The 22,018-nt window shown below is 46.9% G+C and overlaps 1 protein-coding gene across 1 annotated transcript in view; it reads left to right on the forward strand.

Annotated features, from left to right (window-relative positions):
* OIT3 (oncoprotein induced transcript 3) overlaps window positions 1-22,018 on the forward strand; it is a 97,291-nt gene that overhangs the window by 36,858 nt on the left and 38,415 nt on the right. Inside the window, exons 5-7 of the mRNA XM_073585812.1 lie at window positions 18,712-18,834; window positions 19,832-19,992; window positions 20,529-20,944. Coding sequence (XP_073441913.1) covers window positions 18,712-18,834; window positions 19,832-19,992; window positions 20,529-20,944 — 700 coding nt within the window. The remainder of the gene's footprint in view (window positions 1-18,711; window positions 18,835-19,831; window positions 19,993-20,528; window positions 20,945-22,018) is intronic.

Here is a 22,018-nt window from a genome sequence, read left to right on the forward strand (position 1 = left end):
CAGGACTGGCGGGCACGGCTTGGAGACACAGGACAGGCGGGCACGGCTTGGAGACACAGGACAGGCGGGCACGGCTTGGAGACACAGGACAGGCAGGCACGGCTTGGAGACACAGGACAGGCGGGCACGGCTTGGAGACACAGGACAGGCGGGCACGGCTTGGGGACACAGGACAGGCGGGCACGGCTTGGGGACACAGGACAGATTGGCGTGGTATGAGAAGGATCAGGTAGGGACCTGTTCACACAGCAGGTGTAGGCAGGAGGGAGTGGTGTATGCTGGAACAGGATTTGGACCTGTTCACACAGGAGGTGCAGGTATGGATATAGGCAGGAGTGTGGAGTAGGCTGAGCCGCAGGAGTGCGGCGTAGGCTGGGCAGCAAGGGAGCCGGGCAGGCTGAGCGGCTAGAGAGCCGAGCGGGCAGAGCGGCTAGGGAGCCAAGCGGACAGAGCGGCTAGGGAGCCGAGCGGGCAGAGCGGCTAAGGAGCCGAGCGGGCAGAGCGGCTAGGGAGCCGAGCGGGCAGAGCGGCTAGCGAGCCGAGCCGGCAGAGCGGCTAGGGAGCCGTGCAGACAGAGCGACCAGGGAGCAGACGCACAGATAGGGAGGACACAAGGAAAGACACGGCAGAGAAGGAAACACAGACAAGGAGACTGACAGAGGTAAGACTGAGTTCAGACAGAGACACAGGGACAAAGGCACAAGGACCAGGATATTCTGCCTTCTGGCAGGTGGACAGAGAACAGACAAGGCACAGGGAACAAGACTCAAGGGCCAGGATATTCCGCCTCCTGGAAGGCGGACAGAGAAATGCTAGGCAAGGTACCAAGACACAAGAATACGCAGTAAGAGCCTTCAGAGAAGGCAAGACATAGGACAGGGCCTGGCTGGCTCAGAAGCAAGGAGCTAACTGAGTTTAGACATTGCACAGGCAATGTTTCAGTGGGAGTGGCGAAACTAAATAGTCAAGGGCTCTAGGTGATTGGTAAGGGACATATTACACAGGTGCACCCTGACTACGTAAGAACCAGAGAGTTCAGGCGCCGCCCCCCTATACACACAGTCTGGAAACATGGAGAGCAGAGGCACAGAGCTGGCAACAGACAGAATTCACAGCATGGCTTGAAGCAGAAAGTAAGTTGGTGTGCGGGGGATGGGAGGCCATGCAGTAATGCCAGCAGGGTTGTTACAGTACCCCCCCTTTACGGCCCCTCTTCCTCAAGCCTGCCAGAATGACCTGAAGGAGTATGGGACCATACACAGTCCAGGTTGACACGACATCCTTCAGGTATGGTGGAATATGTGTGCCATCAGGAATCTCGGAGTGCCAAGCTTCTTGGTGCCCGATGGAGTCCGCTTCCAACACAGAGGGTAAAAGGACTTGGATTTCGTTCTCCTGGGTGGCAGAAAGCAGGGACCTGGAAGCCTCAGACTTGACCCCTACATCAGCCGGCCAGCTGGAAACAGAAGAGACCTTCACTGAGTCCAACTTCAGCCCGATATCCCAAGAAAATTGGACCTCCTCCTTAGGATCAGGAGGAAGCATCTCTGCCCAGGTATCTTCACCAACTAGGCAAATGGAAGCTGGAGGCATACATACAGGGAGCCACTTCAGCCTGTTACCCTGAAAAAACTGGTCCTCCTCTTCCAGGTTGGTGAGAAATGGAGATACGTGGGTCACTGTTCCAACCTCTTCACCCACCTGTCAAATGGAAGCTGGAGGCATACATAATGGATCCATCTTCTGCCCATGGCCTAAAGAAAAATTTTCAAGCGACAGGGATGCTTCTGGGAACTGGTCACAGGAGGTGTGTGGAGAGGGCGCCACTGCTTCCTTTTCTTCAGTGACATCAGCACACCATGACCCAATAGCCAGCAGAACAGATGGGGAAGGTAACACTGTAGCCTGACCTTGTAACATTGGAACTAGATATCTTTGGTGACTAGGTAGCTCCAAGTGCGGCACCATACTGGGTCTTCGGACAGGAACGGGCAGTAGAGTATCCGGCTCAGAAGGACCGATGGGCAAACTGGTCAGCAAGTGTAAAATAAACTTCTCCAAATATAATGCTCCGATTTGGAGCTGTAGTTGTCCCTTCGACACTCGACTGTTCATAAGTAGGGCACGACCATCACCAAACACCGTCACCGGATTCTGGAGCTGTGGAACAGGAACCCTACACAGACTCCGTCTGGCTTGCAGCTTTAACACATCTGCAGGGCCGAAGCTCCCACAAGGCACACGAACAGTCACCGATCTTAGTGAAGAGGAGGGACTCTTACCAAGGGCAGCCTCTCCCACTGACCCAAGGTTTTGGAGCTTGCGCTCCCTCGGACAGAAGCCGTCCGGGTATTCCACACAACCGCAGCAATACTGTATGCCCATCTTACGACTGGTTTCAGGCTGCTGCTTTGCCAGCCCAGTCTTAACAGTCTTCTTGGGTTCAACTCGAGTCGCTGCTTTAACGAGTGGAGGAACTAGAGGGTTTCGGACGGCGGTCGCGGTCTGACGAGGTTGTTTCTTCACTGTTTTCGCCTGTCTGGCGCGCCTCTCAGATCTGGAAAGGGAAGACTTGGCAGACGTAGCTGGACTGGGTACTTCAAAGGCTTTACGGAAGGCCACTAGGAAGGCCTCTAGGTCCGTGATGATAGGATCCCCTGCTTCCCAGAGGGGACAGATCCACATCAAAGCTTCTCCCGCTAAGTAGGACATTATATATCCCACTTTGACCCAATCAGAGGGGAAACAGGCTGAATTCCACTCAATGTACCGCAGGCACTGCTCCAGGAACCCTTGGCACTCCTTAGGATCTCCATAGAACCTTGGAGGATCTTCAGGGTCAAGCCTCTCATAAGCCAGGAGCTGGTTGTAGATGGCATTGGAGACACTGATGGGTTCAGAAGTCTCAACAATCGGAACCACACAGGGCGGAACAAATTCTTCCAGATGCTCATACTGGCAGAGAGAAAGTCCCTCAAGCTCTGCAAGCAGAAGGACATGGGACTCAGCGGGGACCATGGCCTGTGCAAACTGTCACGCTCGCGCCTTGGCTGAATGGCGTGAGCCGGGGGTTTGTAGCCCCACTCGACCATAAACCAGACTACCCTGGAAGGGACATGACTACTACAGCTACCTCGGTCTTCACTGGAGCCTCTGATGGTGAGGTCAGGCTTGTGCGGCAGATAGCTGTCGGGTGCCACTCCAGGGTGGTGTCTGGCTGTGGCTGCTGGTCCCACTCGGGGACAAGTCACTTTGACAGAAGCTATAGACAGGCAGGCAGGTAGACACGACAGGCATGGCTGAGACACTGGGCAAGCAGGCGTGGCTAGGAGACACAGGACAGGCGGGCACGGCTTGGAGACACAGGACAGGCGGGCACGGCTTGGAGACACAGGACAGGCGGGCACGGCTTGGAGACACAGGACAGGCGGGCACGGCTTGGAGACACAGGACAGGCAGGCACGGCTTGGAGACACAGGACAGGCGGGCACGGCTTGGAGACACAGGACAGGTGGGCACGGCTTGGAGACACAGGACAGGCGGGCACGGCTTGGGGACACAGGACAGATTGGCGTGGTATGAGAAGGAGCAGGTAGGGACCTGTTCACACAGCAGGTGTAGGCAGGAGGGAGTGATGTATGCTGCAACAGGATTTGGACCTGTTCACAAAGGTGGTGCAGGTATGGATATAGGCAGGAGTGTGGAGTAGGCTGAGCCGCAGGAGTGCGGCATAGCGGCTAGGGAGCCGTGCCGACAGAGCGGCTAAGGGGCCGTGCAGACAGAGCAGCCAGGGAGCCGTGCAGACAGAGCGACCAGGGAGCAGGCGCACAGATAGAGAGGACACAAGGAAAGACACAGCAGAGAAAGAACCACAAACAAGGAGACTGACAGACAGAGGTAAGACTGAGTTCAGACAGAGACACAGGGACAAAGACACAAGGACCAGGATATTCTGCCTCCTGGCAGGCGGACAGAGAACAGACAAGGCACAGGGAACAAGACTCAAGGGCCAGGATATTCTGCCTCCTGGTAGGCGGACGGAGAAATGCTAGGCAAGGTACCAAGACACAAGAATACGCAGTAAGAGCCTTCAGAGAAGGCAAGACATAGGACAGGGCCTGGCTGGCTCAGCAGCAAGGAGCTAACTGAGTTTAGACATTGCACAGGCAATGTTTCAGTGGGAGTGGCGAAACTAAATAGTCAAGGGCTCTAGGTGATTGGTAAGGGACATATTACACAGGTGCACCCTGACTGCATAAGAACCAGAGAGTTCAGGCGCCGCCCCCCTATACACACAGTCTGGAAACATGGAGAGCAGAGGCACAGAGCTGGCAACAGACAGAATTCACAGCATGGCTTGAAGCAGAAAGTAAGTTGGTGTGTGGGGTATGGGAGGCCATGCAGTGATGCCAGCAGGGTTGTTACACAAGCCATATCCTTTACTAGGACTTCTCTGACGGAGAAGATAGAAGACGTGTACACTGAGGTGGGGCGACTCCAACAGGACATGCAAGCTATGCAGGGACACATTACGGAAGTGGAGAGGAGAGTATCCCAGGTATTAAACAACATGTATGTCAATACCTGGATAAGAATGAAGTGATTAAACAGAGTCAGCATGGGTTTGTAACTAATAAGTCATGTCAGACTAATTTAATTTCCTTCTATGATGGTATTACTGATTGGGTGGATCAAGGAAATGCTGTAGATATAGTATATCTTGACTTCAGCAAAGCATTTGACAAAGTCTCTCATACAATCCTTATTGAAAAAATGACTAAGTATGGAATGGACAAGGCAACTGTTAGGTGGATTCATAACTGGCTTAGTGATCGGACCCAAAGAGTGGTCGTAAATGGCTGCACATCCAGTTGGAAGAATGTCTCAAGTGGGGTACCACAGGGCTCTGTCCTGGGCCCTGTATTGTTCAACATCTTTATCAACGATTTAGATGAAGGAATTGAGGGTAAACTGATTAAATTTGCTGATGACACAAAGCTAGGAGGGATAGCTAATACTAGAGAAGAGAGAGAGAGGATTCAAAAAGATTTAAATAAACTGGAGAAGTGGGCAGCAACTAACAGAATGGTTTTTAACAGGGAGAAATGCAAAGTACTACATCTGGGCAATAAAAATGAAAAAAGCATATATAGAATGGGAGGAATAGGGCTAAGTGACAGCACATGTGAAAAAGACTTGGGTATACTAATAGATCACAGACTGAATATGAGTCAACAGTGTGATGCAGCAGCAAAAAAGGCAAATGCAATTCTAGGATGTATTAACAGAAGCATACAGTCTAGATCACGTGAAGTAATTATTTCCCTCTACTCCTCTTTGGTCAGACCTCATCTGGAATATTGTGTCCAATTTTGGGCACCACATTTTAAAAAAGACATCAACAAACTGGAGCAAGTTCAGAAAAGAGCGACCAGAATGGTGACCGGTCTGCAAACCCTGTCTTATGAGGAAAGGTTGCAGGATTTGGGAATGTTTAGTTTGCAAAAGAGAAGACTGAGAGGAGACTTAATAGCTGTCTACAAATATCTAAAGGGCTGTCACATTGTAGAAGGATCAACTTTATTCTCATTTGCACAAGGAAAGACTAGAAGCAATGGGATGAAGCTGAATGGGAGGAGACACAGATTAGATATTAGAAAAAACTTTTTGACAGAGTGATCAATGAGTGGAACAGGCTGCCACGAGAAGTGGTGAGTTCTCCTTCAATGGAAGTCTTCAAACAGAGGCTGGACAGACATCTAACTGGGATGATTTAGCGAATCCTGCTTTGAGCAGGGGGTTGGACCAGATGGCCCAGGAGGTCCCTTCCAACTCTACGATTCTATGATTCTATGATTCAGGTAGAAGACACCATCGCACCTATGGAGGCAAAGTTGACAAAGGTTTCAGGATCGATTAACGCCTGGAAGCAAAAAGCGGATGATCTGGAGAACAGGATGCATCGAAATAACATCCGTGTCATTGGACTTCCGGAGTGTTCAGAGGGTCAACATCCTGAGCAATTTCTGGAAGGCTGGCTTAAGGCCTCTCTGGGGGATGTGTGGTGCCCCTGAGGCTCAGTCGCCACAGAGGTACTGCACCTTCTCCTAAGGTGTAGTGCCCCACCATCCAGGTAAGGTGGGAACTCCTTTCCACACTCCAACACTCGCACCCCACACGACAGGGTAGTTCTGCACAACCACATTGCGGCTCAGTGCTTAGAGAGTAGCAGAGCACCTTTGGTGGTTCCCTGCTTGGAACACTGGACGTGCTGGGAGGTGGGTGGAGTTTAGATACATAAAAGAGTGGGAAAGTGTAGGATGACAGGTCAGTCAGGAGAGGTCAGTCTGACAGAAGGTCAGTCGAGTAGGAAGTCACTCGGAGAGGAGTGAGGATCCCTGGAAGAAGGGATGGAGGAAGGAGTGCTGCAACTGCCTCAGTGACCTGAGCCAGCTGGCACGGGAAAGTAAAGAAGGTGGAAAGACGTAGAACTGAACCCTAAGCTTCCATAAGAAAGAGAGATTAGTACGGAACGAAGGAGTAGAGACAACAGAGAGGACATGGGTTGGGTAGAGGAACCCTGCCTATAGGTTCTCAGCGCAAGGTCGGGGCCTGGTCCCCAAGGTTGTATGGACACTTATGGTTCTGCAGCAGACACCGGTGGAGTAGTTGGCTGTAAATGCACTACTCCCATGTAAGACTTGGGGCACAACAGCAACTGTATAGAGAGCCGGGATTCAGGAGAAGGGAGTCCCCGAAGCAGGCTACAGCTGTCTGCCGTACAAGTAGAGTTCTTGGGAACATCAGTCAGGAGGAACTCCAGTGTAACTCAGTACTACGAGATCTTCACACTTTAAGGCGCTATAGAGGAGTCGTTCAGAAAAGACACATAAGTTGGCGGAGTGTTGGAGGGGAGCATTCCATCTTGCCTGGAGGTTGACTGGGTCTCTCACCCGGAGGACAGACATGGTACGGAAGCGGGCACTACAGACTGTGAGTAAAGCTTTGGAACTGCATGCCCTGGTGTCCTCCATTCCTTCCTGCATCCGCCAGTCTAGCACTGCTACATCCCCTGCGCCGGACACTACACCATCTAAGTGTCACTTCATCTACACTGCCCTGGGACGACAGCCCTGCCTGTGGAGGGCTATACCATCATTGCTGCACCACACCATCAGTCCCAGCGGATCTGTATGCAGCGTCAGCTTAACAACTCCCTTGCCGAACACCACAGGTGGCGTCACGAACTAATCAAATCATTACATTCCCCGCCATTACTTGGGTGCCCGGAGCCATGGACCGGGTCACCGCTGCTGTGACACATCCCCCTGACACCGGCCCGTTACCGAGTACCCCACGGCCCTGGGAGGGTGACCCAGATGAATTTTCTCCAGTATTCGCCGTCAAAAGAGCACATAGGGTTCCTACAAAACCCCTTCCTCCGGGAGCCCCACCTAGACCCTTCTTGGCTCGTCTCCTCAACTGTAAAGACTGAGACACCATTCTGCGTCTCGCACGGCCAAAAAAGCCCCATCATATTTGATAATGCTGTGATTTCCATTTTCCCGGATTTTTCCATGGAACTTCAGAAGCAGCGGGCACAATTCATCGAAATTAAGAGGTGGCTCAGAGAGAAGAACATCGTGTATTCCATGAGCTACCCGGCCCGGCTCCGGGTTGTACAAGGGGCTCATCTATGTTTTTTACGGATCCAGCGGAGGCGACTGAGTGGCTGCGGTCATGGGGGATCCCCTGCAAAGGAATCCTAATGTACTTGCTGCCAATTTGAATCCTTCAATTAGAGGCCCAGTTGGGGCTTCCTCGGCGGGTGTCCAGTTCAACAATACCGGACACTGAGTTCAGTGATGGTATCCCCTTATTGTTTATTCAATAGGGGCGTGGGACTTTGCTCCTATATTGCTAGACTAATGTTTTGTTTTTTTCCTTTTTAATAGTCTTAGTTTTAATAGTTTTTTAGGTAGTAGTCGCAGCCAGTGTCAACTTTGTCTTTTATGTGATGTTTCAAGTCTTTGCTTGGGCACTAGCATACACCATGTTCAGATAGACAAAAATGGGGTCTGAAATTATATGCATGACCTGGAATGTGAGGGGCATTAAGACCCCCCCCCCCCCAAAAGAAAATCAAGGTATTCTCGCAGATCAGGCAATGCCGTCCACACATTGTGGCCTTGGTGGAGACGCACCTGACCAGGGATACTGCATGGTGTGTGCAGAAACCGTGGGCACAATGGTATATCCACTCACTTCATACCAGTTATTCAAGGGGGGTCTCGCTATTGATACATAAGGATGTTAGATGGGAAGCCAGGGAGGCCCGAAGGGATCCTGAGGGACGTTTTGTATTTGTGCAAGCACTTATTAATTCCAGACAATATGTTATTCTATGTATTTACAACTCGCCTCCAGCTAATATGTCTATTCTCCAGAAGGCGATGGGTTTCGCCCTGAACTATCCAGACGCAGATGTCATCTGCATGGGGGATTTCAACCAGGTCATGAATAACCATCTTGACAGGCTGAGATTGGGTGATGAAGGGCGGGAGGAGTCTCTCCCATAGGTTACATCCCAACTGTCGCAATTCATGGAGGGTAGTGGATGGCTGGATCCATGGAGAACGTGACATCCCGAGAAAAGGGAATATACTTGCCATTCATCCACCAAGCGCTCCTTGTCGCGTATAGATTACATATTTGGATCCAGTGGTCTAATAATGTGGGTAGATAGTATAGAACATTTCAGATCATAGCCCTGTCGTTCTTAAACTTAAATACGGACCACTCAGCAACAGGATGGCATGGAAATTAAACCCCTTTTGGCTGAAGTTGATAGAATCACCCGATAGAATGATCGATCAATTACATTGCTTCATTTCATCCCACCCTGAACCTCGGAATATTAACTTATTTTGGGATGCCCTTAAGGCATACTTGAGGGGCTGCTTATCCTCTACGATTTCTTATATAAAGCGAGTGACATCGAGGGAGGATGATGAGGTGGAGCGGTGATTGAGAGACTCAGAGGCCGCCTATATATCTGATCAGACTAGTGGCAATAGAGTGGAGTGGCTGGCTGCTCAAAGATTATATACTCAACACATAGACACCAGGTCCAAACGTAAATTATTTTTATTCGGACTCCCATGACAGCACCACGAGAGAGGGGATCCGCCCTTCGGGAACAGGAAACCTACAGATACAAAAGGGCGGCACCTCTCCCATGCATCAGTTGGTTTCCTGTTCCTGAGGGGACGGGATCCTACAGACCGGATCCCAGGCCGGCCGGTATAGGTAGCGAGGGGGGGTCTCCTACCTCGGCCTGGTGCGGAGCTCCTGGAGGACGCCACGGTGGCCCAGGATGGGTGGCACGGCTGTGGTGGATACAGCAGGGAGCGGCGTTCGGAGGAGGTCCGTCTCCATATGTGGGCCGCTGCCGGTAAGTGTGCACCCCGGGGGCTCCCAGCTCCAGCGGCGCGATCGCGGAGGTTGGGGGGGGCCGGCGCAGCTGCAGGGCACTGGGGCCGGGGAGCGCTCCATAGTGGAGCGCCCGGGCGTCCCGCGTGACTTCCGGTCACGTCGGAGTCGCAGTGACGTCATGGGGCGGAGCCTGGGGGTGCTTCCGGGTCGGCGGCGCCACTGCGCAGGCGCGGTCTTCCCACTAAAAGAAAGGACTCAGGATCTCATCCGCAGAGAGTGGAAAGAGCCAGATAAAAGAGGGTCGCTACCACCAGCCCTCAAGCGGAGATATCCCTTTGACGATTCAGCAATGAATACTTGGGACAAGGCCCCCAAATTAGATGCAGCTATTGCGAAAGCATCGAAGAGATCCTCACTACCCTTTGAGGACATGGGGTCCCTTAAAGATCCTCTAGACAGGAAGGCAGATACATTCCTTAAAAATACCTGGGAGATGGCAGCCGGTTCCTTAAGACCAGCAGTAGCATCAACTTGCACGGCCAGGTCCATGATGGTCTGGTTGGACCAGTTAGAGTCGCAGCTAAAACAAGGAACATCTAGACAGGCAATCCTTGGGGGCCCTACCAATAATCCAGGATGGCGCAGCCTTCCTAGCAGATGCCTCGGCTGATGCAGTCAGAATGGCTGCCAGGGCAGCAGGACTCTCTAATGCGGCTCGGAGAGCCCTGTGGTTAAAGTGCTGGCCGGGAGATATTCAGTCCAGGGCGAAACTCTGTACTATCCTGTGTGAGGGGGAATATTTATTCGGAGCAGTCTTGGACGAACTGATGGAGAAGGCTGGGGATGATAAGAAAAAATTCCCAAATCTTTGGTCCGCATCTTACAGACGACAGGTCACCAATAGTGACTGGGTGCGGAATGTGATATCCACCGGACTCAGGTTGGAGTTCACTCAAGTCCCACGGGATACCTTTAAACCAACACCCTTAAGGTCTTCACCCCTCGAGCAAGCGGCTTTAGAAGCAGAGGTCTTGAGCCTGTGTTTGAAAAACGTTCTGATAGAGGTTCCAGAATCTGAGAGAGGAAGAGGGTTCTACTCTCCCTTATTCCTAATACAAAAACCGGATAAAACATTCAGAACGATTATTAATTTACGTTTCCTTAATGAATTTTTTGGTTAAACGCACCTTTAAAATGGAGTCCATTAATTCTACAATAAAGATGCTGTTTGAAGGGTGTTTTATGGCGGTCGTGGACTTGAAAGGCGCATACTATCATGTGCCCATCCACGCAGATTTCCAGCAGTTCCTTAGAGTGGAGGTATCAATAGACGGTATAATCCATTATTATCAATATAGAGCCCTTCCCTTTGGTCTCTCAGCAGCGCCCCGGGTATTTACAAAAATAGTGGCCGAAGTTATGGCTCATTTACGGGAAGTTGACATCTTAATTATCCCATACTTAGATGATTTTTTGATTGTGGGAAATTCAGTGGACCATTGTCTCAGATAAAAAAAGCTAAGTCCAGATTAGAGAACCTCGGATGGATAATAAATTATGAGAAGTCCCGATTTCAGCCGTTAAAGGTCCTGAAGTTTCTAGGCTTGCTGTTAAATTCAGAAGCTCAGCAGTGTCTGTTACCCGTAGATAAATTACAGCAGATACAGCAACAGGTTCTTCGGGCAATCGATAGACCCTCCATGACCCTCAGGCAGGCCATGTCCCTGTTAGGCTCCCTAACCTCATGTATCCCAGTGGTCAAGTGGGCACAATTCCACACTGGGGCCCTTCAGAAAGACGTCCTGGTTAATAGCAGAACCTAAGAGGGCTTCTTGCAGGGTCAAGTATTGCTAAGCCCCTCAACTATTACATCTCTTAGGTGGTGGCTCGATGTCGGAAATTTAGCCTCGGGGGTGCCCTGGGTGATACAGATAACCAGCGTAATAACCACAGACGCTAGTCCTTGGGGTTGGGGGGCCCATATGGGGGACATAGTGGTACAGGGACAGTGGGACTCCGATGCTGAGACCTCATCTAACCAGAGGGAGCTGCTGGCGATTGAATTGGCCGTTAAACTCATTATGTATCTACAGGGCCATCATGTAAGGATACTCTCGGACAACCAGGTAGCGGTAGCTTATGTCAACCACCAAGGTGGAACCCGCTCCAACCCCCTGATGCGGATAACGGAACGTCTCCTTCAGATAGCAGAGAAAAATTTTCTATCTTTAATCGCGCTCCACATCAGCAGAAAAGACAACATGAAGGCAGACTTTCTAAGCCGCAGGGCCCTAAAGCAGGTAGAATGGGCTTTAAACTCTGACATCTACAACCAGATTGTCCGCAAATGGGGTCAACCGGAGGTGGACCTCTTTGCCACCAAAGAAAATAGGAAGGAAAAAACTTTCTGTTCCCTAAATCCCAGGGAAAATCCACTGGCCGTGGACGCCCTCCTAATAAAATGGGACTTCTCGCTGGCTTATGCTTTTCCGCCTTTGAACCTTCTACCTCTGGTAGTGAGGAAGATCAGGGAAGATGGGGCAAGAGTCATATTGATTGCCCCCTTCTGGCCCAGAAGGACCTGGTTTGCATGGTTGAGGACCATGTCAGTAAGCGATCCCTGGGTACTGCCGAACCTTCCAGATCTCCTCTACCAGGGGCCAGTCAACCACCCACAAGTAGCGGAACTCCGTTTGACGGCATGGTGTTTGAGAGGACACTATTGAGGGATAGAGGCTTCTCAAAAAATGTAATCGATACACTCCTAAAAAGTAGGAAACAAACCACCACAGGTATCTATGCTAGAACCTGGAGGCGATTCCTGTCCACCTTTGAGATTAATATCAGGGATGGAATACCCGTAAAACAGATTCTAGAATTCCTCCAGAGTGGTCTCGAGTTGGGCCTTTCCACTAGTACATTGAAAGTACAGGTTTCAGCTTTAGGGGCCCTATTTGCATGCGACATTGCCGGTAACCATTGGGTGGCGAGATTCATTAAGGCAGTTACCAGATCGAGACCCATACTCAAAAATAGGTGTATTACCTTGGGACTTAAATTTAGTCCTGACAGCCATGACAGAAAAACCGTTTGAAACTCTGGATTCTGCTTCACTAAAAATGATATCACTTAAGACAGCCTTTTTGGTAGCAATAACATCTGCACGTAGAATAGGCGACATACAGGCACTTTCCAGATTGCCCCCTTACACAGAATTCTTACAGGATAGAGTAATCCTAAGGCCAGACCCGGCATACCTCCCCAAGGTAGCAACTCATTTTCATAGGACACAAGAAATAGTTCTGCCTTCCTTCCTCCCTAATCCAACCAATCCTAAAGAACAAAAACTTCAGGCTCTAGATGTTAAGAGATGCCTACTTAAATATTTAGCAGCCACAGATGCTTGGAGGAAGGAGAACGCATTATTTTTATCCTTCCAAGGTCCCAGGAAAGGGTATAGTGTCAAAGCGCACGTTAGCGAGGTGGATTAGAGAGGCTATCTCTCTTGCCTACACAGCAGGTGGCGGTCTGGCTCCACAGAACCTGAGGGCGCATTCCACTCGTGCCATGGCATCATCCTGGGCAGAGAGATTGGGAGTATCAATTGACCAGATATGTAAGGCGGCCACCTGGTCATCTCCTTCCACCTTTTTTAACCACTATAGGTTAGACATGGGTGCCTCCTCAGATCTCACCTTCGGGCTAAGGGTGCTGCAGGCTGTAGTCCCTCTCTAAATTAGTTTACATCTCTGTAATTCTCTCGTGGTGCTGTCATGGGAGTCCGAATAAAGTATTAAGTTACGTACCGGTAACGGTGGTTTTCGGAAGCCCATGACAGCACCCTTAGTTCCCTCCCTTGTTCACGTATAAGGGTGCACCCCTTTAGAGGATTGTTTTCGCGAGTTCACCTTATGTGGGAGATGGTTTAAAGAATTGTAAATAGGATAGATAGGTTGTATATATTGTGTATATGCGGTGTACTAACCATGGTAGCCTCTCAAGCTCTGTAATCCAACTGATGCGTGGGAGAGGTGTGCCGCCCTTTTGTATCTGTAGGTTTCCTGTTCCCGAAGGGCGGATCCCCTCTCTCGTGGTGCTGTCATGGGCTTCCGAAAAACACCGTTACCGGTACGTAACTTAATACTTTTGCCCGTCAATCTTATTTCGAGCTGGGGAACCAGGCAAGTAAATTCTTGGCCTATTTGGTACGTCAACGCAACACTACTAACACAATATTACAGATCCGTAGCTTAGATGGTACTCTGGTATCAACTGAAGAAACACTGAGCTGCTTCCATAACTATTATAGATCACTATGCAACTCTAGAAGTGATGTTGATAGTCAGGGATGTTTGGAATACCTATCGGATATCACATTTCCTACACTAAGCCCTTCCCAGCGTACCTTTATGGATGCTAAATTTACTTTGGAGGAGGTAGAGAATGCCATAATGGGCATTGCGTCTGGGAAGGGTCCTAGACCCAATGGGTTTCCCATTGAATTATACAGGAAATACCGGGAGATATTAGCGCCACTGTTGTTGATGGTGTTCCAGGGGATTTGGGAAGGAGGGTCTATGCCAGAGTCCTTCTATGAAGTTAACATAATAGTACTTAAAAAAGAGGGGAAGGACCCATTAGATTGTGGATCTTATTCCCCCATATCATTAGTGAATGTGGACTATAAGATTTTTACGAAAATTTTGGCTACCAGGTTGAATTTGATTATATTAGAACTTATACATCCTGATCAAACTGGCTTCATGCCTGGTAAAAGCACTTCTATTAGGCTGAATTCACACATCGCGGTTTTTTTCACGTTTTCGCTGCGGTTTTAAACGCACGATTTTGCCGCGAAAAATAAGCATCCCATGCAATCATATGGGATTTCGCAATGTTGTGCTAATGCTGCGTTTTTTTCCGCGGCGGAATCACTTTGCGGTAAAAAAACGCAGCATGCTAATTATTTTGCGGATCCCGCACCCATAGGATGGTACCCACGGTCCGGAGAAGAGTAGACTGTCCTCCGGGCTTTGGGTACCATATCACTGTAAAAAATAGAATTAAAATAAAAAATATTGTTATTCTCACCTTCCGGCCTCCCACGCAGCTTTCCCACCTCTCTCCATGCTTCTGGTCCCAGTAATCCTTTGCGAGAATGACTGCGATGACGTCAAGATCTCGCGGGAGCGCGACGTCTCGCAGTAATTCGCGCAAAGGATTACTGGGATCGGGAGAGTGGAGAAAGGCGGGAAGGCTGCGTGGGACACCGGAAGGTGAGAATAGCATTATTTTTTTTTGTTTTATTATTTTTTACATTTTATCTTTTACTACTGATGCTGCATAGGCAGCATCAGTAGTAAAAAGTTGGTCACTCTTGTCAAACACTATGTTTGACGAGTGTGACCAACCTGTCAATCAGTTCTCCAAGCGATGCTCCAGATCGCTTGGAAAACGCTAGCATTCTGCAAGCTAATTACGCTAGCAAATCGCTAGTTTTTCTGCGGGAAAATCGTGGGAATTTAAAATGTGATTTTCCCGCGGAATGGAATTCCGGAATTCTCGCGGTAACTTCCGTGAGAGTTCCACTACGTGTGAACGTAGCCTTAATATTAGACAAGTCCAGTCGGTGGTCCAATATAGCTCCCTGGTACCAGATAATAAATGGGCATTGGCATCGCTGGATGCGGCCATGGCTTTCGACTCCCTTCAGTGGCCCTTCCTATGTGCATGTTTACAGAAATATGGGTTTCTAAAATGGGTTAGTACATTATATATGAAACCTAAGGCTCGTGTCATCTTAAATAGTTCTATATCTGAGTCCTTTTCACTGCATAGGGGAACCCGTCAGGGTTGTCCCCTTTCTCCGGCACTTTTTGCACTGGCGATCGAGGCATTGGCTATTCGTATAAGATCTTCCCCTAATATTGAAGGTATAGAAATAGCGGGTCGAGTAGACACCATAGGCTTATACGCTGTTGACATGGTGATTTTTATGGGTAACGCAGAGGACACATTGGCACGGGTAATAGCCACTATCAATGAGTTCAGTAAACATTCCGGCTTATATATAAATTGGGAAAAGTCTGCCCTGATGCTCCTCTCCCATGCCCCGATGCCACGACTGGAGGCTCTCTCCTCATTACCTATTGTACCCAGTTTCAAATATCTAGGTGTTCACATATCTCAAAGCAGTTTGTTGGATTTGCGGCTCAACATATACCCATTGTTGGAAATGGTTAAAGCTAAATTTCTAATCTGGAGTAAACTCCCGCTTTCTGTAGCCGGACGTATTAATTTAATTAAAATGATACTGCTCCCTAAGCTCAGCTACTCTCTTCAGCAAAGTGCTGTGGTAGTACCCCAATCCTTCTTTGCAAATTTGAACTCTCAAATTACGTCTTTTATATGGGGAAAATCTAGGCCCAAACTCAGGTTGTCCACCCTGCAAAGACCAAAAAAGGAAGGTGGGGCAGCGCCACCAGACTTTTTTTTATATTATCTTTCTGGACAGGCCAAAGCCATATGCAAGTGGATGCCTGATGATCACCTCCCTAACTCTGAAAGCCACTTGCTTCATGCTGCACGAGTTAGCTGTCCACTGGGCTTCCTAGAATCGGAAAAAATAAATGTCCCCCGTTTGCTCCCCCTGCTTCGCCTGGCACGATCAGTGTGGAGGCAGATTAAGAGAGTAATTGGATTTGGAGACATAGTGGCTGAAATGCCCCTGTGGAATAATGGTTATTTTCCGGCATTGCTTGAACACCCGTCTGCCGAGTTCTGGACTCGGCACAATGTTTCCTCGGTAAGCGATTTGCACGATCATGGAACCTTGGTGTCTTTTGAACAATTACAGGTCAAATGTACCATCCCAAGATCCCAATTTTTCCGTTATCTACAATTGAGGCCGGCCTTTCAATCACACATGAGAAATATGGGGATAAACAAAGCTATATCGTCTCTGCCCTTGATAGGCATCCTTAAATCGCAAGCTCCCCAGGGTCTCATCTCCACTTTGTACACATATATGCTATCGGTAGGTGGCGGAATCCACCATAAACTCGGTTAAAGGGAAGTGGGAGAGGCTCATTCCCGATGCACAGGGAGAAGAATGGGGAGAAATTCTGGAATCTCCGATCGGTGTGTCTCCGTCTATCAATAAAAGAATGATACAATTATATATTATAAATCAATCATATCTGACCCCGACCCGACTATTTAGGATGGGCCGATTCCAATCATCGGAATGTTTGAGATGTCACTCATTGGATGCAGACTTTATACACATGATTTGGCTATGCCCTATATTGGAAGGAGGTGACGTCATTATTAACTTCCCTGGTACAAGCTCCTGTTCCCCTTGAGCCACTGGTTTGCCTGTTTGGGGTGTGGGATGATGAATCTTGGGGTCATTATATCAGGGTCTTTTTCCGGGAAACTTTATTTATGGCACGAAAGGTTCTGGCACTGCGTTGGATGGGGAACTCGTGTCCCTCCCTCAGGATTTGGATCGATTTGGTGAATGCGGTTATTCCATATGAGCGTACGCTGTATCGAAATAGAGGGTGCCCGGGCAAATTTGAAAAGATCTGGGAGAGGTGGAATTCCTCTCATCTTACCTTGGTAGGAGGGAGACATTGCATAATAATTAGCTGATTATATGGAACTAGGCTGCAAACTGGTAGTTATAGTTTGGTTTAGAAAGTTAAAAAGACTTTATTGTTCGAATAACAATACAAAAGCTTGCATGGTTAACCGGACACTACATTTTATTCCATATGTAAACCGACATATGCATTTTGTTTTATATCTAATACTGTGGAAAGTGTATATACTTTATGCAATGCTTATCATCATATACAAGTGTGTATGTTGTTTGTCTTGTTTATGGTTTAATAAACGAATTTAAAAAAATATGATAGAGGTTCAAAGGTATTTTGGGGTTGTTTTGCTGCCTCTGGCACTGGGTGCCTTGACTGTGTACAAAGCATCGTGAAATCTGAAGATTACCATTGGATTTTGGTTCACAATGTAGTGCCCAGTGTTAGAAAGCCAGATTTGTGTCCTAGGTCATGGATCTTCCAGCAGGGCAATGACCCCAAACAGACTGAAACAAAGCGCTGGAGATTTCTGAAGTTGCCAGCAATGTGTCCTGATCTAATTTCCATTAATTTTGTCTGGCCCATTTTTGGAGTTTTGTGTGAAATTATATCAAATTTGCCTTTTTTCCTGTGGTTTTTTTTTGTGTGGCTCCAATAAACACAAAGGAAATAAACATGTGTATAACTAAGAACAATTTCAAGGGTCCCAACACTTTCAGTCATAACTGTATAGGTTTTTTTGTAATACCTTATAAATTTTGCTTGAAGAGCTGTCCAGGCTGAAATGGACTCTTTGTGACTGCAATCATGATGATGCGCACGCAGTCACGATTCCCCTGTAATCCGTTTGTAGATGAGCAGTCATGTATGCAAATGTTTGCATACTTGTGGTCAATTGTCTACTAGTCTCACCCCGCTCCTTTCTATTCTATTGAGAGAAGTCTGATGAGTCTAATTGGAACATGAATGCAAGTATGTAAATCGTCACAATTTGGCGGTCTGCAGTCACTCAGACTTTTCATTTGGGAGGCAAAATGAAATTAGAGGAAATGTGCTGTCCACAAATCGGATTGCATTTACAAAGTGACAAGTTCCCATTAAGGCGTCATGGCAGTCCGTTAACGCTGCCATTAACCCCTATTATCGGGCGTATCGCCAACGCATGCCATAATCGTGACAGAGCCCCGAACGCGGGCTGCGGCGTCTGAGGCTCCGTCACCGCTAGCGCAGATAAATCATCTGCGCTAGCGGTATAGCATAACGCGATCATGTTATGCTACAGCGTTAGTGCAGCCCGTCAACGCTATGCGTTGAACGGGCTGCTTTAACGCAGTATGAACCCGGCCTAAGCATTGTTTTCCCATTTTTTTTTTTTATTTTTTTTTTTTAGTCATTATTAATTAACCTATTTCCACCCCATGACATTCTATTCTATCATGTTAAGTGGGTTGTTCCCTCAAAAGCCCTAAACAACCCTCAGTCACTTTAAGAGCTGGATTATAATTATCTCCTACAAGAAATCGTTCTGGGGCTGCATATTGAAGTACAAAATAATCTAAACACTTATGGACAGAGACTATCTTACATACTAATCTTAATTTTTCTCCAGCTTTGTGTCTATGCTGATTATTGAGCAATCTTTTATATATATTCCTGAATTTTATGTCTACATTAGATATTCAGGGATGTCAGAACAACAATGGAGGCTGCAGTCATACCTGTGCTCCACTTGGTGATTCATACCAGTGTCTGTGCCCAAGGGGCCTTGTCATGTCTGAGGATAATCACACTTGTCAAGGTATGGTGGAAGAAAGAAAGGTTCTGTTGAACTTTCCAATCATGTTGATATTTTATGTGCTTCTTCCATTGGTGATACTTAGTTTTCTATCAAAACAGTTTTACTAAAGGTTTCAAACTGCTGTCAGTAAAACTAGTTCCTAAGGCCAATTAAGGCATACAAGATGTACATCTAGGCGCAAGTTTTATTGGCCTTAGTGGAAAGATACTGCCGAGTTTATGTAGTTGATGCACTTGGTACTGCATGTTTATTGGGGCCTAGAGCACAGGTCAAGGCCTATGCTCTATCAATACTATATATATGTGTCCACTTTATAATTCTTCACAAACTTCACCCAATTCATGTTGGGGCTAATAGTAATTTGTGATCCAACCCATAATGGTGATTGTCTCCAAACAAGGTTTCTTCTACTCTGAAGCTTTTGGACCCATTATTACGTCAAAGTGTGAACCCACCAGAGAATCTTTCGGCATTCTGCTGAACCTGTCTGACCCTGTCACAGATATGCCTTACACAGCAGTACTATTAGCATATATTTCTACCAACATCAGTTTTCATAAAATACCATCATTTTAGGTGATCTAGAGCGGACACCATTGCTGTGTTTTGTTTGTAAATTGCTGGATGTTTTAGTCTCCAAAGAAGACCCTCATCTTTCACTTCTTGGATACCCTTTTGCTCAACCTGATACATACAAACACTGACTTTGTTAATAACACTTTTCATTCTCAGTGTGCATTGGTGTGAAAGTCATAGGAGATCATTAACCTGTGGCAGAGAGTCAATGTTCAGCTTTGTTACTTAGTTGTATGTGGGATTGAACATTTAATTCCATCGCTAATAACCACCAGGGATTCTCATAATAGAGAGTAACAGTCATCTCAAATTGCATTTTCTCACTGTGTGACCTAATTCTATATGTGTAGAATAAAAAGTTTGAGTTCAGAGTGAAGGTTATAAGCTTCTTAATTCTTTTCTACTATTGTTTTTTTTTCAGTACCAGTTTTATGCAAGCCAAGTTCCATAGAGGTCTCTGTCCCTAAGGATCTGGTTGGTGGACTTGAACTGTCACTTACTAATTCCTCCTGCAAAGGTGTATCCAATGGCACCCATGTGAATATCAACTTCAATCTCAAGACTTGTGGCACCGCTATCAATGTGTGTAACTGCTAGAGAGAAAACTTGGTTATGCTACTATATCTATTCTTAATCTGTCAATATGGCTGTGGCCTTGGCTTACTTCAGATCTAATGCAGTTTTTCTGTATTTTTCCATCTCACTAGATACAACCTTTTTCTTCTTTTAAAAAAATGGATGTAGCTTAGCCACGAGGGATACCTAGCCAAGAGCATGCTAGCTGCATGTTGGGCCAAATTCATTAAGAGATACAAGCCTCTTAATAAATTTGTAGCATCTTACTCCCGTGCACCCTTAATTAAGACACGTGTGAAAAACACCAGTCTTGATGAATTGGGGTCTATGACCTTTTATGACATCCGGAGGAATGAAATCTTAACCAGAGCCTCCATTGTGCATATTGCCTTCCTGTTCTGAGTTCTGATATTTCATAACATATAGCAGTATCTGAAACTGTGGAAGTTAAGAGTATATCGAATGTAATTTTACATGTTTGCTTAATTTTACAAATGTGTTTACTGCATTCTCTGACACTTTACTGTTTTCACCTTTTGTAGGTAGCAAGTGATAAGATTATTGCTACCAACCTTGTCACTGGCATGCCCAAGCAAACCCCAGGAAGCAACGGAGACATTATCATTCGTACAAGCAAGATTCTTATTCCGATTACATGTGAGTTTCCTAGACTTTACACCATCATCGAAGGATATGTACCTAATCTTAAGAACTCACCCCTGGAAATCATGGGTCGCAACAGAGGCACCTTTCCCTTCACCCTGGAAATTTTTAAGGATAAAGATTTTGATGAGCCTTACAGAGAAACTTTGCCAATACTTAAGCTCAGAGACTCGCTTTATTTTGGCATTGAACCCCTGATGCGTGTCAATGGACTGGAAACCCTAGTGGAGAGTTGTTTTGCAACACCAACTTCCAAAAATGATGAAATCCTGAAATACGATCTAATTAAAGATGGGCAAGTATTAAAATGCTTTATTATGATAGTTAAGTAATAGATAAGTGTAATCCTCTGATGCAGCAAAGGTATCAAAGTTTTGCAGATAATGTACCAAAATACCATTTACCTGATTCATTGCTATTCAGGTAGCCAAAATTTACTAAACAAAACTTCCTCTGGAGTTTTGTGCAAAAATAATCCTATAAGTGAGTGTAGCAAAGTGGAAAAGATCTAGATTCTTTTCACGTTAGTGCCCCTAAAACAATCTCTTGCAGTAAGGGCTCATTCAGACGTCCATTTTTTTAACATTTTAGAAAACGGTCCTAGTTTCATCAGTGATTTTGTTCAGAGTGTTGCCAGAGTTTCATTTTAGTTTAGTCCAAGTTTCATGTAGTAGTTTTATAAGTTTTTCTCGGATTAGAGAATGAAAAGTTTATCTACCTTCTCCTGTCTAGCACGGACAGTATAAGGATGGCATCTGAGTGCTGCCCAATGTTTTGTTTCACGGACCTGTAGACTTGCATTGTTTATCTTGAGCCAACACTCGGATCAATATCAAACAAGTCCCCGCAATTTTGTAAGGACTACTTGGTACACACAAAAAATTGGCCAAGTGAATAGCCCCATAGACTATACTATTTATGAGTTCAATAATTACAACAAAATCCAGCATGCTGATTAAAGCACAAAAAGGGGAATCTTAGAGTATTTTCAACCATACAAGTACATTTTATTAACATATTTGAACCCACTATTAAAAAATGCAAACAGAATAAAACTGCCTAAGCAGGGAATAATTAGGGATCCTTAGAAAAATTGTACAGTCAAAAGCACATGTATAGGAATCAGAAGAAGATTGAATGTTCCATATGTACGAGTGCACTTAGAAACAAGAGCAAAAATGGGAAAAAAAAAATATATATATATATATATATATGGTATAATATGGCCACCTAGAAGACGGTGCTTAGAGCTGACAGAGTACTCCATTGAGCTAATATAAGGCAAATACCCTCATGTGAGGGCGTAGATTACAGCACGTAGCTGTATACATGTGACCATGTAAAGTAAAGTGCGTTAAGTGTAAAGCAT

This window comes from Dendrobates tinctorius, unplaced genomic scaffold (assembly GCF_039654945.1).
Source record: "Dendrobates tinctorius isolate UK_male_01 unplaced genomic scaffold, ASM3965494v1 ptg000089l, whole genome shotgun sequence".
Taxonomy (NCBI): domain Eukaryota; kingdom Metazoa; phylum Chordata; class Amphibia; order Anura; family Dendrobatidae; genus Dendrobates; species Dendrobates tinctorius.